Here is a 17,346-nt window from a genome sequence, read left to right as displayed (position 1 = left end):
GCTTTCTTGGTGATTATCGCCGAGACATTTAGATAAGTTTCCAAAAAATTTCAAATCATAATCCTCAATAGGCCACTAAGTTCTTTCTTATGCCGCCACCTGGGTACACTGAAACCATCCGATGCTCTAAATTGGGTATTTACTATAAATAACGTCGGATCTTGAAACCACGACATAATTGCTCAGTGTGACGAGAACTTGTGAATAGAAGTCGAAAGAAAATGGCAATATTATAAGGATATGAAAAATAATCCGCGATTGCTGAAACAATCGGAAGAAATTAAAAGAGTGAAATTTTTTTGATGGCCTTGACAAAATTAAAGACTACGATATATATATATAGTGCTTATCTCCACGTGTTATATAAATAAATATCTCTATATACAGCACAACAATGACAATAAAAAGTCTACATCCGCGTTGGTTGTGATAATTTATGTATCCACATCGATGTTCACACTTCATATAACAAAATTTTTTCACAGGAAGTTTTTTCAACTCCAGCGGCCGTGGTATATACTTGTCTAAGTCAACATAAGCGAAATTCCTATGGCAATGTACAAAACAATTTTTTTGTTGTGTCAGGTAAATTGTTCTATGGAAAAGAAATGGGCAAACGTGATTCTGCTCTATGAAAAAGAAATGGGCAAACGTGATTCTGCACTATGGGCAAGAAGTGTGCGGTTGATCATCAAGCGCCGAGATGAAGTGAAGCCACTGGCGTGTGTAGAAGCAGGGCCGTTCCTGAGAAACTTGTTCCCTGAAGCAGGATTATAATTTATTGCCCCCATCTCTTTTTATTGCACATATTCTAATAGTAAAGGACCACTAAAACATCAATCAAGGTTCATAATGGAAGAATCTGATAAGCATAAGAGAAAATGATGAATCAAAATTTATCAAAACAGCTAAACACCATATATACAATGTCCACTGTGATAGTTTATGAATCCAGCACTAGATGAATCAGTCAGCTAGCAGCCTGACCCTGGCAAGAGGTAGATAATAGTAAACATGAAGGGACGCAAGAGAGCTTATACAAGTTCGAAGAGGCATTACAACAACTTACCACTTCAAATTAAACATAAACAAATTCAAATACAAACCGGAAGGAATTTTATTTCTACATCAAGAAGCATACAAGGCCGTAATTACCTAGAACACCAATTGATAAACCTGTGAATTATTTTCAATGGTGGCTTCCACCCGCTGATCACAAGACAGATGAACATGCATGTCATGTAGGCTTCAAAATAGCTTACGGGCTGCATAAAATGTTCCTCCATTTTTATACAAATACCAGATAGCTGGATCGAATCTTGCTTCATGTTTGTTAGGAATCAACTCCTCAACGTTCACAGCCTCTAGATATACTCCTCGATAGAAATGACTCGCATGGACATTCGTTGTAAACGTTTTATCTTCAACAATCTTCAGTGCACCTGATGCTTTGATCATTTTCAAAGAAGTATTTCTCGGAATATTTAGAACATCAAGTTCCTCGAAAGGAACCCAATTATCAGGAACAGTACCTTTACCACTCTTCCATGGTTGTTCACCGGCTGATCCACCACCACCCTTTTTCAGTTTTGATTTCAAATCAGAAACTTGTTTCTCTAAATCTCGTTTCTCATTTTTTTCCCTTTGGAGATCAGCTTCCAGAGTTGAATTTCTTGCTTTTAGCTCAGAATTTATTTTCTCCACAGATTTTTTCTCGTTGATAAGAGTGTTCTTGTCTTCGTTGTTCCTTTGAACTTCAACTACGAGGGGTGAAATTTCTGCTAGTAAATCAGCAATTCTTCTCTTAAGAGCTTCTTTCTCATTATCAACTGGTGGAGTAATACCGGGGAGATGATAATAAGGCGAGTCTAGCGGTTCACGAGACCAGGAACAGATGACTCCATTGCTGGTTGTTTGTTCCCAGATGATGGACAATCCTTGACAGTTCACGATCCTCCATGTTGTTGAACCAGAACGAATAAAGAAATTAATGAGATAAGCTAATAAAGAATCAAAATCGCTTCCTTTCTGAATGCCGGAAGAGATACGTTGTAAATCTGATACATGAACAGGGCCGCTAGGATCTTTCTTACACCTGTATACGTTAAAACCATGCGATGCTGTATTGTAGGCATTACATATAAACATCTGAGGATCTTGATACCACGACATAGTTGAGAAGAAACTTGCGTATAGGAAGATTTGAAAGAAAATAGTAACAATAATATAAGTATTCTGTGATCAAAAGAGTGAAAAATATTTGATGCCCTTAACAAAGTTCAAGTAATCCAGGGTGCTTAATTAGGTGTAGCGTAGACATCACATTACGTACCAATCTTAACTGCTATCGGCCGGCCGGTGCATTATTATTCTAAACGAGACTTTTTTGTCTGGGCGTTTACTTTGAAGTAGTCCATACCCACTACCTAGCTTGGCAAATGGCAATTAGATATGGCAAGAGGCTTTGGAATGTGTAAGCACACACATGATATATGGTTTTACATTTTCGCCTAATATTTAAACTTACAATTAATGGCATCTTATTTTAACGTTCATGGTTCAGGGTTCACATGTGAACATATAAACGGCCTTACCGCCTAGACGCGGCTTCTTAGTATGGACAAAACATATTTACTTACTTTTGAGTAACAGATAGCTAGATAATAAGAATATTCAGATAAGTAATGCAATAAAGTTGTCGTTTATTATTCTTGGCTCAATAAACTCAGCACCAGATGAGGAATCAGCATGCACGTTCAGATAGTATTAACCACTCAATAAGTGGTTAATTCTGGTGTTACAGCAGCTAAAAATCTCCAAGACTAGCACCATGGCAAGTGGAGACAATGCGTGGATCCTAATTTGTAAGACTTGCACTCACTGGTACAAAAAAAAGATATTTCATGAACCGATGCAAATGTAAAGCATACTTATGTTTTCATGGAGTAACCAAGTCTAATCTCTTTAGTATGCACGTTATTATAGCCTAATTTGATCAAGGTGTGTGTAACTAATCGAAATTCAGTAGTACACCCAAAAGGAAAACAACCAAGATCTAAGACATGTTTAAATCGTATAAACTAGAAAATCTTTATTGATGAATTCTACGAAAACAAAGTACAAATTCTTGAACACAAAGAAACTCTAATCTCACTCTCTCTACTAAGCTCTTTTCTCTCTCCAAAATCCGACCCCTTTTGCTTTTCCCAAGGACCTCTATTTATAGGCCAATCAACCCTAATGGGGTACAACTCTCATTTTACTTCACCAAGTTCTTTCGGAGTGCTTTATATTTCTCCCATGTCATTTTCCATAAAGGTTTTCCCCTTCTTTCGCTATGTTCACATGGATTTGTCGGGACACCTGTCTCTTTTCTTGCTCCCCAATATATTTACTTCGCGGGTTGTCTTTTTTGCCAAGTTATTGTACTTCGCCCTTTCTGTTTCGTCGTTGATATCTTGTTGGGTACTCTAATTTGGTCTTTCGTAACTTAGATTCTTCGTGTAAGTCTCTTCGCATCCCTTTTGTACTTCGCAGGATTGATAGGTGGCGAGGTAACTCTGACATTTGAATTGACAAGTTCCTGACTGGGATCTTTAAGTGAGATTCTCTAGCCATACTTCTTCCCTTTATGTCCGACACGTGGCGAACCTATTTCGTGTACCCACATTTTGCCTTTTCTTATTTTATTCGAGTCGTTTGAGAATGGAATAAGAACCGCTTTGGATTCCCTTTCCGCCACGTTCTCCACTTTCCTGCCTCCACGTGACCACGTTCTCTGGGTAACCGTCTATTGCCGGTTAGTATACCTCGAACGTGTCGTCAACCCGCTGAGCCAGTCATCTTCTCAACGCTATTTATATTCATCTTGACTTAGGTCTGGGGTTTCTTTTCCTACTATTCCTCTCTTTGCTCTTTGTTTATCTGGTTTTTGCACTTTCTTCATCTTCTGCCATTTTTGCTACCCTTGTCGACCTCCTACTCTCTTTTTGTTACCATGGCTCCCAAGAAGGTTTCCACAACTGCGTCACTCAAATCCTTTGAGGAATTCCAAGCGGATTTTCAAAAGATAGGTTTAACCCTAACTCCCGTTGTTGATTCTTCTGTGAGTCCATCTGTTACTGCTACTCAGGACATGGAACTGAATTACAGATGGATTCAGTCGGATACTTGGACGGCCGACAAGATGATCGTTACTGTGGGCCAATTGAGGGCTGGATTATCTTTCCGTCTTTACGACCCTTATAACCCCATCTTTTTTGAGATTCTAAGTAAGCTGCAGTGTGGAGTTTTTCAACTCTCTGGTAATGCAATTCGCATCTCCAACGAGTTTAGGGTTCACTCAGGTAATGGTACTTCGCAAGTTCCCTTAGTAGCAGAAGAATTCGATTCTCGCGACTTTAATGTGGACTCTTTCGTGACCAACTACTCAGCTAAATTCGCCAGCATGAGAGAGTACCAGGAGTGGGGCATTGATCTTGTTCTAAATTTTGTTGTGGCGCCGACCAAAGCTCTTTTGTAGATGTGGATTCCCAAGTTCTCCTCTCTTGTGATGATGATTGGGCGATGTTTCCTCTGGTGGTTGGTGGCCCTTTTGTTTTTGGTTTTTTTGAAAAGGGGGCTCCTCCCCAAGGCCCTCTTCCTAAACATTGCCATCTCGCTGGTTGCGATCCTTGGAAATTTCGGTGGTTTGTGCCAGCCGAGGTATGACTTTCTTTCTTATGATTTATCTCGTTTCGGGGCCCGAATCGTTCTTATGTTCCCCCTTTTCTTTCAGTTCGTGATGCATGTCGCTGGTCTTCTCAAGACGTCCAAGGGAAAGGTTGTTACTTCCGAGTCTTTAACTCCCAAACAGGTATCTACCTCGCCTATTATTTTGCTCTCGTGATATCTTTAAATTCTAACCTTCTATTCTTCACAGGATGACACTCTCCTTGCGAAGCAACCTGTTCATGAGTCAACTAAGGGACGAAAAAGGCGTGATCATCTTGTTCCACCTCCTACTTCTTCTCAGGTATCTTTACTTCGTCATTATTGTTACTTCGCATATTCCATCCTTTTAGCCATCTTTCGTGCTGAATTTGTTATTTCGCAGACTGGTGTCCCCCCTTCTGGTGGGTCCAAAAGGCAACGAAAGGTCTTGGATCTGGCTGCTTTGACCGCAGTTTCAAGTTTTCTCATTCTTACAAGTCTTTCTACTCCTCCTAGGCTTCAACCTTCTCAGCCTCGCACAACTCCTTCTCCCAAAATAGCTGATCCTCATGTTCATCCCAAGGTTGAGCGTCCGAAGAAGTCTACCGAGGATTCCTCTACCGGCGAGAAGAAGAAGCAGGAGGCTCCGACGGTGCTGTCTAACCCTCTCTATGATCCAGACATGAATTTTCTCCAAGAGGTCTACGACAAAGCTCGCGAAGACCCATCCACGAGGTCTCGTGCCTTAGAATCCCTGGTGACCTTTAGTTTTGATGACTTCCTTTCTCAAGAATCATATGTACTGCTAAATGCCTCCATGAACTTGTCTCTCCAACAACATTCAACTTTAATGAACCAGGTGAGACTTTTATGCTTTTCCCGTTATGCCTTCTTTATGTCCCGAGGTTTATCTCTTGAGTTTCGATTCTACAATTCGAAGGAGGTCCACCGTCACATGGCCAGCCTCGTGGAAATTAGACTTGTTCGTGAGAAATCAAAAAGGGACGAGGCTCAAATCAAAGTTTTGACAAAGGATATTCAAGAGGAAAAAGAGCATTCCAACAAGAAGAGTCAGAAGATAGAGAAACTTCTAAGTAAGTTCACTCCCCTCGCGGAATCGTTCTTTGCCTTTGCTTTTACTTTTGTTATTTTCTTATTTTATATTTCGTCAAGCTCACTGTATGCAACGCCAAATGGATTCCTCCGAAGCATACGCCTCTCTAGAAGATATTCGTGCTGAGAATCTGAACCTCGTGACCCAAAATGATTGATATGTGTCCGAGAACCTGATTTTGAATGAGAAGGTCGAGACTCTTTTTTCACAAGTGGACCGCCTGTCTATTGATTGTTCTCGTAACGAGGAATTAAATTATCATCTTCACGACGATAATGAGCGTCTTAAGTTTGAACTTCAACGGTTCAACAATTCCCTCACTACTTCGAGGAACCTTCATTCCTCGTCATTAGCTGCCTATAGGAGATTGGAAAAAGATAACGAGCACGTGATCAATAGTAAAGCTAAAGTCGTGGTTGATCTTCGCAAATCTCGTAACAAGGTAGCTGGTTTAACGAAGAGATCGACTGTCTGAAGAAGAAAGTGGAACTTCTTCAAGCTCAGTTGGAAAACTCATCTCGTCCGAGGTCTATCAAATCTTCTTCTCAAGCCAAGTCCGCAGATTATCGCAAGAACAAGGGCGCTCTTGTCACTCAATCTAACAAAGATACCTCAAAGTACGGTCATGGTAAAGGTTGGGACAATGCCTACCACGAGTTATGTGTTCAACTTCACGAGTCGGATCTAACGATCTCTAGGCTGGATCATTTGCATACCGACGTCCAAGAAACCTTGAACACCACTATCTTGCAAATGGAAGGTAGCTTTAGGTGCAATACGGAATACTATTGATTATGTCAAACTTCTAGTTTTTGATGTAGTTTTGTTTGGTTTTGCAAAATCCGAAGATCGTCATAAGAGCCAAGTCCTTCGCCTTTCCCGCGAAAGGGATGAATTTCACACAGAGGTTTCTCGCCTGAAGAGTGAGGTCAGTGATTTGAATGCTGACATGGACGAGATGATTGAAACTTCTGTAAAGGTAGCAAAGTTAGCTCCCAAGAACACTCAGAACTATATGGTTTCTCTTTTTGGTAATTTCTGCGACGAGCATGGCCTTCCTAATACTTCTTTTCCTCTGGAGGTGTTCTCCAACGACGAGCAACAGAAGGACGATAGGATCATCTCTTGCGAATAAGAGAGGCTTAGTGAAGATGGCGAGGAACAGAAGATCGACGAGGCGAAAGTCGAGGAGGAAGAGTCCAGGGGTGCCTCTGCTAGTACTGGTGCTGGTCTTGGTGGAGCGGGTGATGTTATCTTTGACGACGTTCCACTTCAACAAAAACCTTAGTTTTTCTTCCTTCACATTTTAGTTTTATGCTTAACTATCTTGGAAACAGTTTATCTTTCTGGGCGCTCCCAAGCTTGGGGGGCAAAACATCTTAATTTCTTTGGGTGATCTTTTGATTGAATCTTGTGTCAATATTATGATTTTTTATTTCGTCAAGTATATACTTGCCGAGGAAATACTCAAAAGAATAATGAAGTTTAAAGTATATACTTTCCTCTTATTCTTTTGTGTATTTCCGAGGTATGGCGTAAAGTTAATCCATACCTCCCCAATTGTGCATCTATAAGCTTTGAATCTTGCGAGCTCCTTCCTTCCCTTGGGGTCCACTAGGCATCTTCGCCGCGTCATATATTGAATTTCGTCCACGCTTCTCACATTGTCTCCCTCTTCAACTTCCTTGTTTCACTTGCTCTTGCCTTTGCCTTTCTTGACAGGGTCTTATTTTGGAGGAACGCTGAGTCTTGCGAGGATAATGCTAAAGAAGAACATAAAATGTAAAAGTATATACTTGCCTCTTGTTCTTGTTGAGCATTATCCGATCAAGGAGAGGTCGTACAAGTCAAACTATAACTTTCCCTTGGTTGCTTTGCCTTTATTGCGGCTTTACAAATTTTGAATCTCGCTAGATTTGTTATCTGCCTTCTTTTCTTTTTGGAATTCATCAAGTGTCTCGTTGTAGTTAGTCCTTATTTACTTTCTGATTGTTACATGTTACTTTATATAAGGTCTTACTGCGCCTCCTAATTAAGGTCTTATTGTGACTCATCCTTCTTTAAGGATTTTAATTCGGCGAAGTCTCATGCGCTTACTACCCTTTCGAATAATAATCCATCAACCTCGCCTTAACATTTATTTTTCCCCATCTCGCGATAATGCGACAGGTCTAGTCATTCCCATGACATTGCCGTCTTTTTTGGTCACACAGCTCCCTAATCTGGAGGGTGTCATCCCTTTATATTCCCCCTGATTTCCCCTTCAAGGAGGTTAACCCTAACATGCATGTTGGTATCCTCCCATCCAGTTATTACGACATTCAGTTGTTTTCGTGACTTCTTATCACCTTCGCCGATATGGTTTAGGATTACGAAGTTACACCCGAAGTGAGGTTTCTTTGGGATCGAGTGCATTGTATCAAAGACTTGCCATACGGACATGTCCGGTAACGCTCCAGACGTCCCAGGCACCCGCAGCTCAACCGAATACGTCAGCGTCTTGGTCATATTTCTGCACCCCTTACCGAAGGCCATCATAAAAGGGACCCTCGGCGGATAGGTCTTATAATTGCCCCTAGATTTCTCTCTGAGAGTTTTTCATGACATGCATTAGGTCTTTCCTATTGCATTTTCATGCGAACTAGGGTGCATGCCGTGGATTCTCAGCCTTCCTAGGCGAAGGTTTTAAGTTTTCCTAGAAACTGTCTACTTCGTGAATCTTATTTGTCTCCTAATGTGAGGTATCATTTTCCTTTGGTTATCTTGTAAGTTTGAAAATTCATATTCATGATACGATTCATAAAAATTTCATTTCTATTCTTTTGAAAATTTGATACATTATCAATTGGTAGATTAACATAACTACATTCATCCTGTTCCTACGATACTTCCTCGATTATCAGTGTTCTTCTTCCATACGAATGTGCTCAGATTGATATATATATTTTCAACTCCCTCATTTTCACTTCGTTCTTGATCTTGAACAAAGTCGGAAATCATGGCTACCTAGTTGACAGCACATAAATGAACGAGCGCACTAAATCTTCCTCTGAAATCCTTCCTTTTAGTTCACTTCGTAAACTTTTACTTCCCTTTGCTTTAACGAGAACAGTGCCGCTATTTCCGGCTTGCATGGTTCGTTTTTCGCACATTTGTTCATCATTTCTGGCTGCAGTCCGGTTGTCTTTTTTGTCACTGGGATATTGTTCCTTTTCCCACCGGCCATCATTGATTGCTGCATTAGATACTCTCTTTCTCGGAATTCCCTTCTCATATTCTCTATGGCTCTTTTTAGATCTTCCCGTTTATTTTTTTCTCCTCGTCCCTTGTTTTCTCGCCGGTATTCGTGACGTCCTTCAGTTGTTAATGCCCTTTATGGAGCATATTTTCCTATTTGTGCATTATTTTCCACTTGATTCCCTTTTATATGATTGTTCTTAATTAAAAGTTTCTCATTTTGCCTTTCCAACCTTATACGCTCCCTCACCAAATCTTCCTTCTTTCGTCTTTCTTCATAGAGTTCTTTCTTTAATCGTTTCATCTCTTCTTCTTCGCAAGCCTTTTCCTCCTTATCTAGAGAATCACGTAATTCGACGCTTTCCTCAACCTCTTGTATCGATGCTTTTTTGCGCTTGGAGGTGTTTTTCTTTGCTTCTCCTCGCGGGGTTCGTTTTTCCTTTATGACAGGGATTTCTTTCTCTATTCTCGTTACCTCACTTTCTTCAGCCGTTTTTCCGTTTTTCGCCTTTCCGCTTTGCTTTATTTCAGCTTGGCTTCCCTTTTCTGGAGTCATCTCGCGGTTCTTCTTGCCGTCCATCGTTGTTTTCTCCGCCCCTTCTACGTCTTTCTGCGTTGCAACTAGCTCTTCACTTATCCCAATTGTGAATACCATCAACCGCTCTGCTCTTCTTTCTTCGCATGCCTTCTTTTTTTTTCTTCTATTTTCTTCCTTATTTTCTCCTCATAGTTATGGACATCCTTTTTAATACAATCTTGTGCATCCTTAAGATCTCCCCTTATTTCGCCAATTGCACTCGGTATAGGAAACCGTATGGCCTGATGATATGTAGATACAATTTATTTTATCCCGTGTATCCATGGTCTTCCTATAAGAGAATTGTAAGGTGAGTCTATGTCTATCACGCAAACCGTGACTTTCGTTTCCAGCTCGCCAGCTAATATCTTTACAACTATCTCTCCCTTTTGTTTAGACGCAACCCCGTTAAATCCGAGTCCTTATATCCCATAGTTATAAATGTATGATAAAAGAGTATGTCAACCGAGCTACCCGTATCCACCAAGATTATGTCAATTGCCCAGATTTTTGCTTTCTCGGCTTGATCTTCTTCCCATCTTGAGTATTTCCAAAAATTCAGGGTTATAACCAAAGGGTTTGTGTGTGAATTTACTCCTTCAGGTGCATCCTTTGATGAGAAAGTTATTTCTCTTTTTTTCCATTCCTCTAACGGCTCCTTCGTATTGATGCTGAATATTTCGTTTCCTTCGAAGTCCCTCTTATGTACTCTCTTGAGTATGTTGTTATGGAAATTTTGAATACTCTTCGCTGCATGTATTATCGTATTATAATTCGGACCTTTTTCTCCTCGATCTATTTCAATTCGGTATACCTGCTGATTGTCACGAGGTGGTGGTGGTGGTGGTACATAATTTTCTAGGAAATCCGCGAGTTTTCCCTGCTCTATCAAACAAAGTATAATTCTTCGAATGTTTCGACAATCATTTGTATGATTCCCATGAAAGCGATGATATCTACAGAACTCATGACTCCTAGTTCCCTGAGGTGGCTCTCTTCCCAAATTAGGTGGTGGTGGGATCTCCTCTATTAATACTATTTCCTCTCATACCTTTTCCACAGTTGTGTTAAGCCTATGGAGCTTTATGTCTTCAAAAGTTGGTGCATTTGGTCTTCGCTCTCCAAATATGGGCCCTTGGTTGTTTCTTTGTTGATATCCCGTGTTGTAGCTTCGTGGCTCATAATTCCTTCGTCTTGACTCCTCATATATTTGTTGATCGATCCACTATTGATCTCCACTTGATACAGCTACTAACTTTGCCGGGACTAGAGTCGATGACTCTCCCTTTTCATATTTTGGATCATTTTCCACGACATGTACTACCCTTGGTAATAACCTTGAATTCCATTCCTTCGCTGGAATTAGTGCTGCTTCGCTGACTTGCCTCTGTTTTTCTTCTAACGCTATGTACTCCTCTTGGTACTCTCTTAATTCATTCATTGTCAAATAGTTGCGAATAATGAATATTTGAGTGTATAACAGATCAGTTTGGATCAACGCGTTCACGAAAGCTAGGATGAAATTTTTCTCGTCAACTCTTCCTGCAAGCTCGCTGCATACCGTCCTCCACCTCGTTACCATTCCTCGCAGGCTTTCCGTAGGTCTCCTCCTTAAATTGAATAGAGTCTCAATCCCCAGCCTCAACATATTTTTAGTGATGTAAGTGGTTAGGAGTATTCTCTGTAAGTCTTTAAACGACGAAATTGATCTTTCTGGTAGCCCGTCGAACCAAGCCAATGCTTCCCCGGCCAAGATCGCGGGGAAATATCGACAAAGTACCGCATCATTTCGTCCCCATTGGATCAACGAAAGAGTATATTGTTTCAAGTGCTGCACAACACTTTCGGATCCGCTGAATATGCTCGGAAGCGTTGGCAGTACACATTTCTCTGGGATGTCAGCGTACATTATCTCATAGGTAAACGGAGATTTATCGGCCTCTTCTATTGCCTATGCCAGATGCACTCTGCCGCCTCTTCGCGAATTTTTTTATCAACGTCCTCATATCTCGCAGCTCATCCAAGACTTCCTGGTTCAGTTTCCCTCCATTTTCTTCCCGACGGCCACCTCTCATCACGCTGAGCCTTCCTTCACCGCGTCTCATTTCTTCCTCATTCCTCCGATCGAATTCGCGTTGTCTCTCATCTCATCTCCTTGACTCCTCTCATTCTCCTCATGTCTCCGCTCTTCTTCATACCTCCGCCTTTGATCTTCCCAACTTGATATTTCCAATTCCCTTCTCAGTTCTCTTTCTTCACTGCTTTCTCTTCGTCGTCTCCTTCTTCGCTCTCCTCCATCGTCCTTGCGGGTATGTCTCCTTCGTCGTAACTCTTCTTCTCCTGATGATATCATGTCCACCTATGAATCCGTGACATCAGCTGCGGCTTCCTCTTTCAGTTGGCGATTTTGCAGCATCAGCCTGGCGTTTTGTCTCGTCAGTCGGGCATGCTGCTCCGCTAGATCCCTATCTCGTTCCCTTTCAAGGCGAAGTGTCTCCCTTAGTTGCTCCAACGTCATGTCTTCTTAATCGATATTCTCCTCCATTTTCTCATGAGTCATCTCTTCTCCTGCAATGGTGTCCGTGTCGGAAGTGTGTACAGAAACCTCTATGAAGTTATCTTCGTTAGCCTCCTCAGTCCGCTGCTGTTTCACGCCTTGCCTTTCTCCTATAGCCGATGTTCCTCCTCTTTCCATTCTTCCTCCTCTTTTGGCCTCCAATCGCTTGCTTCTCCTCGTCGCTATCATGTGTGCCACTCGATCTGGTGTTCTAGTCATCAACTTATCCTAGTTTCAATATCAATTATCCTCTAAACCCTAATCTTAAAAGAGGTGTACTGCTAAAATCTCTTATTCCTACAACTTCAGCTTCTCTCCACTCCTTAGATGAGGATGAATTCCCAATCTAAGTTCCCTGTTTCTGGATGGAAAAATGTAACTACTGGAAATCCAGTAGTACACCCAAAAGGAAAACATCCAAGATCTAGGACATGTTTAAATCATATAAACTAGAAAATCTTTATTGATGAATTCTAAGGAAACAAAGTACAAATTCTTGAACGCAAGGAAACCCTAATCCCACTCTCTCCACTAAGCTCTTTCCTCTCTCCAAAATATGATCCCCTTTGCCTTGCCCAAGGACCTCTAATTATAGGCCAATCAACCCTAATGGGGTACAGTTCATTTTACTTCGCCAAGTTCTTTCGGGAGTGCTTTATACTTCGCCCAAGTCATTTTTCATAAAGTTTTCCCCCTGCTTTCGCTATATTCACATGGGTTTATCGGGACACCTGTCTCTTTTCTTGCTCCCTAATATATTTACTTCGCAGGTTATCTTTTTTGCCAAGTTATTGTACTTCGCCCTTTTTGTTTCGTCGTTGATATCTTGTTGGGTACTCTAACTTGGTCTTTTTTAATTTAGATTCTTCGTGTAAGTCTCTTCGCATCCCTTTTATACTTCGCGGGATTGATCGGTGACGAGATAATTCTGACATTTGAATTGACAAGTCCTGACTGGGATCTTTAAGTGAGATTCTCTAGCCATACTTCTTTCCTTTATGTCCGACACGTGGCGAACCTAAATGTAATTTTCCTTAATTTCAAAAAGAAAAAAAAAACAATCTAGTAATAATTCCACTAACCTTCAGGGCAGTTTCTATGGCAATGTGCAAAATAAAAATTTTGATCGTTCACGTGGATGATCAAACACAGTTTTGCACTTTGGAAAATGCCCTCAAAATGAACAAATCCGAGAACAATATTGCCTCTCTTAATCTCAACCTTCAAAATCTATTCGACACAAAAAGAAACATTTTTATTCAGAAATCAATGCCCCAGAAACAGGTTTAATCAAAATATGAATTTCAATTACCGAGCAAAAAAAAAAAAAGAAGAAGAACTTCAATTAAAATATCCAAAAAACGGGTTTAAAGTAAACGAAATACATTCAAGGAGTTGGTAGAGATTCAAACAAGGAGTTTTAGGTTGAAGAAGACATCCATTGGAAATTTCTTAACAACTTTCCGGGCACAACAATAGTTTGGTGCACACGATCCGACATTAGCAAACAGCATAACAAAAATAAAATAAAAAATGTTTCTGTTTAATTAGTTTGGTGATGCAAACTCGAGCATTAATTATTACACGAGGAATCCGTCAACTAGCGGCATGAACCCGGCACCTTAATTCATTTTTCAATATCTTACACCCCCAATGAAGCTGAAACAAAATCAAACACAAAATCAATGGAGAAAATAAAAATACAAGTCAGACATAAATATAGCATGGAAGGCCATTTCTTAGAACAATAAAGGAATGAACCTCTGAATTCCTTTAAATGGGAGCTTCGACCCACTGATAAGAAGACAGATTAACGCGTCTTTTATGCGTCAATCTACATCTTCGTCTCAGATAGCATACGGGCTGCATAAGATGTTCCCGCATCTTTATACGAACCCCAGATATTTGGATCGAATCGTGCTTCATCTTTGTCGGGGATCAACTCTTCAACGTTCACAGCCGCTAGATATATTCCTCCATGGAAACGGCTCGCTCGAACATTCGTTGTATTATCTTCAACGAATTTCAGTGCACCTGGTGCTTTGCTGATTTTCAAAGAAGTATTCCTGGGAATATTTAGAACATCAAGATCCTCGAAAGGAACCCAATCATTAGGAACAGAACTATTATCACTCTTCCATGGTTTTTCATCAGCTGATCCACAACACTCTTTGAGTTTTGATTTCAACTCAGAAATTTGTTTCTTTAAATCTTCTTTCTCTCCAATAAGAGTATTCTTATCTTTGTTGTTCCTTTGAACTTCAGCTCCGAGAGTTGATTCTAAATCAGAAACTCTTCTCTTAAGAGCTTCTTTCTCAGCATCAACTGGAGGAGTAATACCGAGTAGATTATAATAAGGAGAGTCTAATGGTTCACGGGACCAGGAACAGATGACTTCGTCGCAGTTAGGTTGTTCCCAGATGATGGCCAAACCTTGACAGTTTACAATCCTCCATATATTTGAGCCAGAACAAACATAAAAATCAATAAGATAAGCTAGTAAAGCGTCAAAATCGCTTTCTTTTTTATCGCCCAAAGAGAGATGTTCAGATAAACCGTTTCCTATAAATTCTAAATCTGATACATCAATAGTGCCATTGAGTTCTTTCGAACACCTGTATATGTTAAAACCATTCGATGCTGTATCGTCGGAATTACATATAAACAACTTAGGATCGTCAAACCACGAAGACATAGTTAATCACTTGACAAGAATTTTGTGAAACGAAATTGAAAGAAAATATTCCGTGATCAGTTGTGTCACTTGCTTATTAAGTGAATCGAAAGTAAACAGTGAAAAGTATTTGATGGCCATAAGAAAATTAAACACTACGATATATATAGAAATTTGTTTGATCATACGTCCTTATCTCGATGTAGCTAGTATATAAATATATATACAGCTCAGCAATCACGAAAAAGTCCACATCTACAAAGTCCACTGTATCCGTTTTTTTTTTTTTTAATTGTAAGAGAAGTTTATTGAGATAACAGAATGTACAGTAGTCCACTGTATCCACATGGAGTGTTCTTCACATGAACAAAAATTTAAGGGAGGGTGTTTGGATCCAGCGGCTAACCGTGATAAGATTACAATCGTTGAATCTCTATTAACATGTTTAAGCAAATAGAACATTGCTAGACATGACCAGAAAGCAAATGCCCCAGGATATCTTGAAGGAGGATATATAGAAGCATTATTGCGTTTACGATTCCAAAGAAACAGTCAATTACAGCAAACTCAATCACAGCATAACTAATAGTCTATTACAATTACAAATCATGATTAGTTTTAAGCAATCCATGGCGCTTACGTGTAGTGTGAACATCACATTACCCAATCTTAATTGCTGCCGGACGGTGCATTTTATTAAACAATAAACAAGACTTCTTTATCTGGACGTTTACTTTGAAGTTGTCTATGCTTAGCTTGACTATACATGACGAGACTTTCGAACGTGTATGCACGTATATATCAATGGTATATTAGTTCTACCTACTTGCATATGATTTTAACTTAGATTGGCCTCTTATATAAAAGAAGTTCTTAATTTAGTTGGGTGGTGCGAATGGAAACGGCTTTAGATACAACTACTCATCATCGACCAAATATATTTTGTAGGAAATACCATATATTTATTTACTTTGGGTAACAGACAGCTGTACAATAAAACAACCCTACCAAATAGTCGATGAGTCAATAACTCAGCACCAGATGAGGAAGAACAGTCAGCTGGCAGCACATTACTCAAGAAGTGGTTGATACTGGGGTTACGTACACCAACTAAGAAATTCCTAGACTTTATACCATGACAAGTAGGGACAATGCGTGGATCCTATTTCTTAAGCCTTGCTCTAGTAAGTTAGTAACTGATATGAAGATATTTCATCAACATCCTTGCAAGCCCTGTACTGCAGTAAGGATGCAAATGTAAAAGCACACTTGCGTCTTCATATGGAGCATCCAAATCTAATCTCTGTATCTGCGTTGTTCTACTGGCCTAAACTCCATTTCAATTGGGAATCCTCCGGTCTTCCAGATCAAATTGATTAATCAAGACGTAGCAATATATATCTACATTTCCTTCTGCTCAAAAATAAAATAAAATAAATGCAATAGCAGACTCATAGTCTCATAGCTGATAGCTCTACCCAACAAGGATTTGACCCCTTGGTAAATTAAAATTGGTAATTTTGTAACAATTTCCTGGGCGCAACATTATTTTGGTGCTCAAAGATATATATTGGAGTCTCAGTTTAATGAGTTGGTGATGCAAATAATATGGCGACATCAGACAGATTTTCAGCAACACTAGATATATTTTGAGAATCAGATAGGAAATCCCATTCAGAAGCCGAATAGTTAAAGCAAAAGTAGAGATTTATTATTCTTCATTCAACAAACTCCGGCACCAGGCGAGGAATCAGTCAGCTAGTAGCCTGACCCGGCAACTTATGCAAGAGGTGAAAAACTCCGGCACTAGAATCTTACCATCCTGAATGAAGCATATATAAACGAAATCTAACACGAATCCAACTGGAAATAAAAATACAAGTCGACATAAGTAAGCATGGAAAGCATTACTTCAAACAATAAAATGATGAACCTCTGAATTTCTTTAAATGGGAGCTTCAACTGTCAGAAGACAGAGCCAACCTACATCTCCGACTCGGATAGCATACGGGCTGCATAAGATGTTCCTGCATCATTATACGAACCCCAAATATCTGGATCGAATCGTGCTTCATCTTTCTCGGGGATCAAGTCTTCAACGTTCACAGCCGCTAGAGATATTCCTCCATGGAAACGACTCGCTCGAACATTCGTTGTATTATCTTCAACGAATTTCAGTGCACCTGGTGCTTTGCTGATTTTCAAAGAAGTATTCCTGGGAATATTTAAAACATCGAGATCTTCAAAAGGAACCCAGTTATTAGGAACAACACTATTACCACTCTTCCATGGTTCTTCATCAGCTGAACCACAACATTCTTTTAGTTGTAATGTCAACTCAAAAACTTGTTTCTCTAAATCTTCTTTCTCGCGGATAAGAGTGTTCATATCTTTGTTGTTCCTTTGAACTTCAGCTTCGAGAGTTGAGTTTCTTGATTCTAAAGCAGAAACTCTTATCTTAACAGCTTCTTTCTCAGCATCAACCGGAGGAGTAA

General features: G+C 40.0%; 1 protein-coding gene and 1 long non-coding RNA gene across 2 annotated transcripts; both read right to left on the bottom strand.

The window, feature by feature from the left end:
* Nucleotides 1–895: 895 nt before the first annotated feature.
* On the bottom strand, nucleotides 896–14,963 carry LOC113337518. Its single transcript, XM_026583187.1, has 2 exons — nucleotides 14,462–14,963; nucleotides 896–1,788 (listed from the first exon to the last, which is right to left on the bottom strand). Exons 1-2 carry the CDS (start codon nucleotides 14,870–14,872, stop codon nucleotides 1,249–1,251), a joined length of 951 nt encoding a protein of 316 aa, XP_026438972.1. The 5' UTR covers nucleotides 14,873–14,963; the 3' UTR covers nucleotides 896–1,248.
* Nucleotides 13,596–14,455, bottom strand: LOC113337519. Its single transcript, XR_003354291.1, has 2 exons — nucleotides 13,939–14,455; nucleotides 13,596–13,836 (listed from the first exon to the last, which is right to left on the bottom strand). It is a non-coding gene; the product is annotated as an uncharacterized LOC113337519 (long non-coding RNA).
* Nucleotides 14,964–17,346: the final 2,383 nt, after the last annotated feature.

The sequence above is a fragment of the Papaver somniferum genome, unplaced genomic scaffold, assembly GCF_003573695.1.
Source record: "Papaver somniferum cultivar HN1 unplaced genomic scaffold, ASM357369v1 unplaced-scaffold_160, whole genome shotgun sequence".
NCBI lineage: Eukaryota > Viridiplantae > Streptophyta > Magnoliopsida > Ranunculales > Papaveraceae > Papaver > Papaver somniferum.
Note: the sequence above shows the minus strand (reverse complement) of the source record. Positions and strands in the feature narration are given on the sequence as shown.